General features: G+C 38.3%; 1 protein-coding gene across 1 annotated transcript; it reads left to right on the top strand.

The window, feature by feature from the left end:
- Positions 1-3,036: 3,036 nt before the first annotated feature.
- Positions 3,037-6,943, top strand: LOC102308410 (nucleoside diphosphate kinase A2). The gene is made up of 5 exons (XM_005952722.2): positions 3,037-3,187; positions 4,978-5,110; positions 6,123-6,224; positions 6,302-6,414; positions 6,501-6,943. Exons 2-5 carry the CDS (start codon positions 4,982-4,984, stop codon positions 6,613-6,615), a joined length of 459 nt encoding a protein of 152 aa, XP_005952784.1. The 5' UTR covers positions 3,037-3,187; positions 4,978-4,981; the 3' UTR covers positions 6,616-6,943.
- The last annotated feature ends 2,303 nt before the right edge of the window (positions 6,944-9,246 follow it).

The following is a 9,246-nucleotide window of genomic DNA, read 5'->3' as shown; positions in this document are numbered from 1 at the left end:
GCTTAGTTAAAGTCTGAGTGTATGCCTACTGGAATTAAGTGTCTTGACGGCTGCCTCTGTCATTTTCCCCTCAGGAGGAGCGTGGAACATCGGAGGGCAGCAGGCCCGGGGTGTGTGTGGACACACGGCAGTAGAGAACACGGAGCACGGACTTTTTGGGAAGACACGACACGGGAGTCACGGGAGAGCACGGGGATTTACTGTTATTGTTTCCATCACTGTAAATAAACGCACTGTTTATACACAGAGTACCGCGCCTGGGTCCTCCTTCCCCATACATCCCCACAACCCTGCCAGCCAGACCCTGACACTTTATTTATTTTCTGCACAAAAAATATTTTATTTTATGTGCTGGAATGTGCAGAAAATAGGTTTAAATGTTAAACTAATTTATTCAAGTCAGAGAATGTTGCATATAATTTAATTTTTGCTTGATGCATAAAGTTAAAAGATTAAAACTGATAAAACAAGTTAAAAAAAGAGACTTTTCCATTTGATTACATTTTGTATGATGGATTATGCAGAAAAAGTAGAATTGGGCTGAAAGATCTATCACTTTACCTATTCAGGTTGTAAATTGTGTTTTTAAAAAGTAACTAAGTAACTAAGTAATTAATTACTTTTGAAAATAAGTAATCAGTAAAGTAACAGGATTACTTTTTTGGGGAAGTAATCAGTAATTAGTTACTGATTACTTTTTTCAAGTAACTTGACCAACACTGCATAGCACCATGCAGTGATGCAGCTGGTCAGTGTGCTCTCCACAGTGCAGCTGTAGAAGCTGCTGAGGATCTTGGCCGACATACCAAATTTCCTCAGCCTCCTCAGAAAATACAGCCACTGCTGAGCCTTCTTGACCAGCTGTGTGTCCAGGTGAGGTCCTCACTGATGTACAGTTATCTTTACAAAGTTGTACCCAAACACCTATATCACAGAGACAATGCGTTTCTCACCATTACATGCACTCTCAGTGGGTCATACGTTATCTTTCTCGCCTAAAGAAAAACGCTTCTTCATTTTGTGAATAACTTGAAAATCTTAGATCAAACAGCTGCAAATCCTGATTGCAAACAACAGGGATACTGAATTCTATAGTATTCATGCAGAAATATGTTTGTCTGTGTCTTCTTTTAAAAATTACAGTTATCTTTATGAAGTTGTACCAAAACACCTCATTTCGCCCAGACGATGCGATTCTTACTGTTACAGTAAGTTACGTTGGAATTTGTGTTAGACTTCGTTCTTCTTTTTTCTTTTTCTTCTTGATAATTTAACTGACACTGAAAAATTCTGATCATCATGATTGAGCTTCAGGAAAGCAATGTTATACCCAATAAAGGAGGGCTGGTTAATAGTGGTTAAAGGTTGGTTTTGATATACAAGTAAAATGGCCATGTCTCTATTCAGTTTAAAGTCTGACCCATAACTGACTTTATCTAAGTTTTGGCCACCACTGGTCTATATTTTCATTAAAATAATTTGAATAATTTTGTTCTAGCTGATTATAACAAAACTTTAAGTACAAAAAACCCCCAAACCAGCTATTCCAGATTGAAAGGATCTTGGCTGACACAGTGGTTTATATGAATCTACCTCTCATACATGATACAACGTGATAATGTAAATGTAACAATGTGGCAGGTTAAGTCAGGGATGTGAAACATAAGGCCTGGGGCCAGACTCCAGTCCACCTTACTAGATGGCACTATTGGAAGGAAAATGTGAAGAACAGAAATGTTGAACTTTTAATAGTTTTTTCATGAGTTTTAAAGGTTTTCCTACTGCCGAAGATTTTCTTGGCCCTTCAAGCTACACCTGAGTAATCAAATAATAGATTTCTGTAATATTACAAAATTACTTTTTAAAATTTGAAACACAAAGACTAGCACTTCATTTATTTATTTTTAATATAAACTATCTCAGGATTACATGTGTAATTGAAACATTACTTTCACTGGTCCCATCCACATAAACTCAAAGTGGGCTGTATGTGGCTTGTGATGTAAAATTAGGTTTTTGTTTTTTTTTTTTTTTTTTTGCCTGTCCCATTTGGTTCTTTAGCCATCAGAATTGTTGTCTGAAGACCAACAAGGATACCCAATGGATTTACTTTGCCAAATGGATCATCGTGGCATTGCCGTATTGGTCCATTTGATCGACCTTTGTTTTTATTATTTATTATATTTTATTTTCAGATGTTACAGACGGGACAGACATGAGTGAGGGAAGGAAAGGGAGAGAGAAAGAGTGAAGGAAAGAAAAACAGAAGGGAAGAGGGACAGTGAGAAAGAGAAAAAAATCTCCTGGATCACCTGTTGAGAGAAAAAGAATGAGAAAACAAGCAAAAAAAACCCAAGAGCAACATACTAAACACAACACCATCATTAATCTAGCTAGTGTAAACAGCAGTAAATACTAAATATTCAATGTTGTTGTGTAGCACGCAGGACACGACAGCGCACAATGTGCTTTGAAGTAGCAGCCAAAAAGGTGTAATTTATGTCTACGAGACAGTGAACACCCGTGTGCATACCTGTGTGGATCAGCGCGCTTGTATTCAAAGGTTTCCCATGTAATGGTCTGCATAGAGGATGTAGCAGAGCCATAGCCCCGTCCCCCAGGGCATGAAGCAGGCATGGAGGAGATCCAGGCCCAGACATCCAGAGGCTCCCAGAGCTGCGAGAGCCCAAGAGGACCACCGGAGGGGCATCCGTGCCACCCTCATGGGAAGAGTAGAGAGCTGGAAAAAAAAAGAAAAAGAAGAAAAGAAAAGAAAAAAAAGAAAAAAAAAGTGAAAAAAGAAAAAAAAAAGGAATTTGTGTTAGATTTCATGTTATACTTGCACAGCCCCTGCTTTAGAAGTTTTGATATAATCATTATGAAGCTTTGAAATATACTAGCAAAAATATATTAGCAAAAAAAAAAAACGCGCACGCTTTAGCTCGGATTTTCACCATTTTGTCTTGACTTGTGATATTTTTATTCATATGGGTTTTTGAAGAGGTACTTCTAGCAACCACAAGGAGGAGTATTGTACATACACTTGACATATTTGTCCTAGTGTCTCGCCGTCGTACGAAGTCTCCGCCTTCGTGGATAAGAATCCGCTGCGCACCCTCTGTAGGTCTTTGCAGACGTCAACCGTGGTAACTGCTGTTTGTCCCCTACCCGGATTCTAAGTGTTAAGGTATTGTTAGCGTATGGGTACATGCACTGGTATGACAAATCGGTGTTAACATCGGTCGGTTGTTGTCTCAATACCGATGGTAAAATGTTTGAAGTGAGCTTTTATTAAAGTGATGTTAAATTGATGGGGTTCTTTTGTTTGTTTTACGCTCAGTACAATCAAAGGTCCAGGTGAAATTTGTAAATTGCTATACTTAACAAATTAGTATAGCACGCGGTTTCGGTACGATCCTGGAACGTAACGTGGCTTTTTCAGGCTCACTCAACTGAAATGGTTCGAGTAAATTGATTCATCGCGGTACTGCGAACTAAAGAAACCATGTGTATGTGAAGGCTTGGGCCTACTCGTGAAAAGGTGCGCGGGTTAGGTGTTCAGCTCGCTGTTTTGACATAAACTGGATGCTCAGGCAACTAGTAGTTAACAGGGTGCAGTTCGCTCCTCTTAAACTTGCTTGTGAAACCGCGTCGACATGCCAATAGAGCGCCTTCCGCGTGTCGTTTTACCATTGTCTAAATTATGGCACACACCTCGATTCGTCAAATAAAGGAGTGAAATATGTGAAGCTAGAAAATTTATCAAGAAATTTTGATTTGTCAGTAGCCTATAGGAGTTAACTGTATTGTGCCAAAAGAGATTTCCGGTATTTTCCTAAAAGCGATTGCAGGAATTTAAGCTGTTAGAAATCTCTTGCTGACCTACAAAAAATAGTTTAATCGTATCTCTCACTTAGAATGTCACGTAATTTGGAGCCATAAAGAGCCGTCCTATCACAAAGTAGCTGATGCAATGAGCTTTTAGCAAAGTCATTTTTATATATCCGGGTGAAGGGTGTCATTCTTATGTCTAATATTTTTTTACTTAGATTAGTAAATGGACGGTAGTCAACGGGATATTCTTAAATATTTAACATTTATTCTTATAAATGTTAAATACTTAAGACTATCAAGACATGGCCCAGAGATGATCTTGAATGGCAAAACACAGAAATGACATTAAATACAACTGTTTTAGGTTACATTCTTTTTAAAGTATTTTTAAAGTAATTGTATACATTTCAGTATTTAGAAAGTGTGCAGGAACGATGTATGTTTAGTTGTGTGAAACAGACAACCTTAAATACTAAGCTAACATTCAGGGGACATTGTCAGTTTTACCTGCAGAAATAATAATGAGCCTGCTGCAAATAGGCTTGAACTTGACCCTGCATTGTAGAATAAATGAATGGATCTCATTGGATAATACTGCTCACATGAAGAGGTGGCACTGGGAGACAGAGATTAGCCCTCGATTTAGAGTTGAGGCTTAAAGCTTGAATGTGTGTCTTTGACCTGTCACACATTGTTGTAGCAGTTAACAGTCAAAACTAATATTATCTTAATTTGGTGTTATATCCAAAATAATTTTTTCCCTGTAATTTATCTCCAATTATTTAAAAAAAAAAAAAAAATCCCTAAGCAATGAGTCGCTGTCACATTTTTATTCTGGCACATTCAGAGTCTTGACAGCATGATGAAGATCAATGTGTTCACTGTGTGGGCGGGGCTGCTAGTTCAAGTTTCTGTCCTCTTTAAATGATCACAGCAAGATGCATACTAAGCCAGGTTGCAAGCTGTACTAGCATTTTCTTTACAATGGGGTCCATGCCCTCAGCATCTTGTCCTCTCATAGTCAGCCCCGCTGCTGACTGTGTCAAATGCAGTAAAGTGCTGTGAGTAACTTATCAGACGTGTTCTTTCTGCAGCACATAGGCTGCCTGTTTGTCTTCATCATTCTTGTCTATTTTCTTTCAGAGTCATGGCCGAGCTAAAGGAACGCACATTCATTGCCATTAAGCCTGATGGCGTGCAGAGGGCCATCATTGGTGAGGTCATCAAAAGGTTTGAGATGAAGGGCTTCAAGTTGGTGGGCATGAAGATGCTCCATGTAAGTATAGACTGAAAGAATCCAACCCTTACAGGTGAAAATGTATCATAGTGGTCAACATTTTTGCCCTTAAAACATTTTAACCATCTGCAACATATGCACAGATATTGTAAGTGTGCCAAGTAATGGGTAAGCCTGATTAGCCTACTCATCTGTTCCTGAGTGAAGCACAGCCAATTAGCTGTTAAGGTCTACTGATCCTGTAACATTTAACCTGATATGGTAAGGTGCTGCTTTATGTGAACATCAAGTTTGCTTAAGTTATAAACCTGCAACACTTAAATATTTCTGTTTAAACATCTGTCCTGTTAGCGTTGGTGTGAGAAACATGTTCTGATGATATGGTACTGGCCTAAATTTCCGTGCAATTTCTGAGAAATTGGTGTGATTGTTTCTACACCCAGACTTCGTCTGTTGCTTGCGGCTAAAAAGCTGGGGGTAAACATGTTGATAAAGTTGCCAATTATATGCAGTAGCGAATGGGTACTAATGCAGTTTCTAGAGCTGCATCAGTACACATATGGTGACAACACAGTTACTGTGATACTACAACAGAGGTCTCGAACTCCAGTCCTCGAGGTCTGGTGTCTTAAAACATGTGTCCCTGTTGCAACACACCTGAATTAGGTCATTATAGAACTTGACTACATGCTGAAATGGCAACCCCTAACCCTACTCGAGTAAATTTAAGTAAATGTAAGTGTTTGGAAAAATGTACTTCTAACAGTACTTTGATTGCACCATGTTCATTCACTCATGAGCTGCTGTAACATGAATCAAATGGCTGCATTGTGTGCTACTAATTGTGTTGCAGCAGGGACACATGGAAAAGTTTCAGGACACCGGCCCTTGAGGACTGGAGTTCGAGACCCCTACACTACAATTAGAGTGCTTCATCTGAAATTACAAGTATTACAGCAAAGCAGCGAGTGAAATGAAGTACAAATGATGACTCACAAATTAGGATGTGAAAGTGAACATTTACGAAACTGCCTTGTTTTCTTTGCTGCAGGCCTCTGAGGACCTCCTGATGAAGCATTATGTTGACCTAAAGGACAGACCATTCTTTCCTACTCTCATCAACTATATGAGGTCTGGTCCAGTGGTTGCCATGGTAAGACTCTATGTATATATGCATGTCAACAGTTCAAGGTCAGATCTTAACCTCATTATCTGTCATGGTTGCTTCAGGTGTGGGAAGGCAAGGGTGTGGTGAAGACAGGCAGGGTGATGCTGGGAGAGACTAACCCTGCTGATTCTAAGCCTGGAACCATCAGAGGAGACTTCTGTATTGATGTCAGCAAGTGAGTTATCTTCGCATGATGGCAGATGTGAAACAATAGCGTGTATGAAGTGTATAGTCACTTTCTGACTCTGTCCTCTTCTTAAGGAACATCATCCATGGCAGTGACTCGGTGGAGAGTGCCAACAAGGAAATTTCCTTGTGGTTTAAAGATGATGAGCTTGTCAACTACACTAGTTGTGCCTTCAGCTGGCTCTACTGAGCTGCTCTGGGTCTGGAGCTCCCACCTCACCACTGCTTGGGCACAAAGTGAAACTCTTGCCTCAGATTTCCTGTGGTAAGCTGTAGCCTGGAGGGAGAAGAACTTGTGTAAATCCTTTGTCTTTCACAATTCACCCCTCTTGTCCTTTACATTACCACTGTGCTCTGATTTGGTCTCTGTGGGGCCACGTGTAGTCCGAATTCATTCCTGAGCAAAATTCCATCTAGTCCTTCAATGTACATTGTTTAATGATTCCAAACCTGTCTTTGACTGTCTGTTTTGTTAACGGTAATTTGCTTTACAATAAAATAAAATAGCTGGCATCCTGTCTGTGTCATTGGTACTTATGTTCCTGTGTGTGTGTGTGGGGGGGGGGTTAAAATGTGGTGACTTTAGGCAGGATTAGTGTTAATTAGCCTGACAGTCTGTATTAGCAACTTCCTAATCTGACTAGATTAGGAAACTGCTTTCATACTGTCAATAGTTTAAAGCAACTTTATCATCCTTCCAGACATTGATGACTAATAAGAAAAATCTTTTAAGACTTCCAACTATTAAATGAACCATGTCAGTTTGCTGAGGAAAGGGGATTGGGTTTCTGCAATTGGCAGTGATCATTAAAAAAACTTGAATTGGGTTCACAGTTCATCTTCCAGGTCTGAAAGTGAAGCTGATGTTCATCTCCTTACAGTGTTTTATGGCTATTATATCCCGCCGGGTCGGCCAGCAGCATTGATTTGATGATTCAGATTTTCAAATTGACAGAATCTAGAGGTACAAAGACAGATTTTTAGTAGATAGAGGTAAACTTTTCTGAAAATCTTGAGAATGAGGCAGTGCAGTTAATCTCTAACGATCAGTCTGTGCTGTGCACTTCGCTGCAGATCAGTGCCAGAACTAGTTTGTGATGGTGCTGGTAAATTGAGTTTCTGGAGTAGTTCTTCACGGTTAAGTCTGATGCAAAATAGTACGTTTCATTATGAGGCACACTAACATGCTATGGTCTATTTTGATTCTCTGTGCATGTTTAAAGATGTATTGTCCAATGGTGAAGCAGAGAGGATTGGCAGTGTTACACTGAATACAAGTTTAATAATTCAAAAGTCATCTTTTTATAAAAGTCACCAGAAACTTTCACAGCCATGCAGAAACAGTTGGCAACGCTTGTAAACAAAGACAACCAAATTGTAATCCAAACTTCTGGCTTTATTTACATGGTCAAAGCTTAGTCACAGCACAAATTAATCATATAAACAGAAACTTGTATACACTATCAAAAAGATGTACAAACTTGAAACTGCAATTTTGAAAATGTACCTCTAGGGTTATTGTTAATATCAATAAATTTATAACTGACAGATACTCCCTCCCCCCACCTCAATTTGTATCGAAAATATAAATTTTTCACTATAACTCAATTTACCAGACAATAATAATCTCTCTCTCTCCCCATATATATCTATCTATCTATATATATATATACACACACACACACACACACATAGCACCACAATATAATCAGGAGGGGAAGTGATCGCATACAAAAGACCCGTGTTAGAAGCCAGGAAAGAGGATCAAAACAAAACAACTTCAGCATTTACCTAATTATTCTCATCTAGAAGAACCAGATCAGCTGCAAGACCTCCATAACCAAACGGTTTCTATGGAAGGCTATCAGTGCCAGGAAAAGGCAAAAACAAAACTGGATTACACAAATATTCAGCAAACGCAATAAGGCTGCAAGTCTGATTTTATTTTGTTTCAATTTTGGCTTAACACCAAAATTAGGAAAATTCTGACTTGGCATACCCAACTTATTTTACCACATAGAAATTTAATTCAAAATGAAATTTGTCATGTTTGTCTTACTTGGAAAATGAAATAATATAAATTGTTATCAGGTAATGTTATTCCTGATATTATGACATATTGTTCTCACTATTACTGTTTTGGTAGAGTAACATTTTTATTATTACTGTTACGTGCCACCAAAATCAAAATCATCAACCTGCTTTCATCTCAAGCTACTGAGATCCAAAATCTTTAAATATATAAGCAACTGTGGATGGAGCATTAGGAAAGAAGGTAAATCAAAAAGTACATTTTCTACAAGAAAATATTAGGAACTGGAGATCTGAAATAACATTTGATTACTTGGGGTTTAATCTAAAGGAGGCCAGAAACAGAGAACAGTCATTTTGTTTTTGTACAAATACGTTTTGCTGATCAGGTATTTTAATGTTTCCTTTTGCCTTCATACATTACAGGAACATGAGCACCTTCTCAAAGGGCTCATGTCAATGAGTCTTGCACTTATTGTAAGACAATCATTTATTGTTTCACAATCAAAAACCTTTGCATTTCTTGTACAAGTTTCTCTTAAAAGGAAAACAATTGTTTTCCTTTTAAAACAATTGTTTTCAAATCTCAGGAGATGAACTTAAACATGAATGCAGAATGGTTCATCTTGAGTGTTCGGAAACAAAAGAGTTCTAATTAAGGAATCATAACTTAATTCTTAAATGAATTTTGTTTTTAAACACAGCTTAATACCAAATGTTGATATTTAACTATCATTTTAAAGGATAGTGATGATGATCTTTTAGCAACAGTTGTCCTCATTCATATATA

Source organism: Haplochromis burtoni, unplaced genomic scaffold (assembly GCF_018398535.1).
Source record: "Haplochromis burtoni strain Fernald_Lab_line unplaced genomic scaffold, NCSU_Asbu1 Contig_2066, whole genome shotgun sequence".
NCBI classification, from domain to species: domain Eukaryota; kingdom Metazoa; phylum Chordata; class Actinopteri; order Cichliformes; family Cichlidae; genus Haplochromis; species Haplochromis burtoni.
Note: the sequence above shows the minus strand (reverse complement) of the source record. Positions and strands in the feature narration are given on the sequence as shown.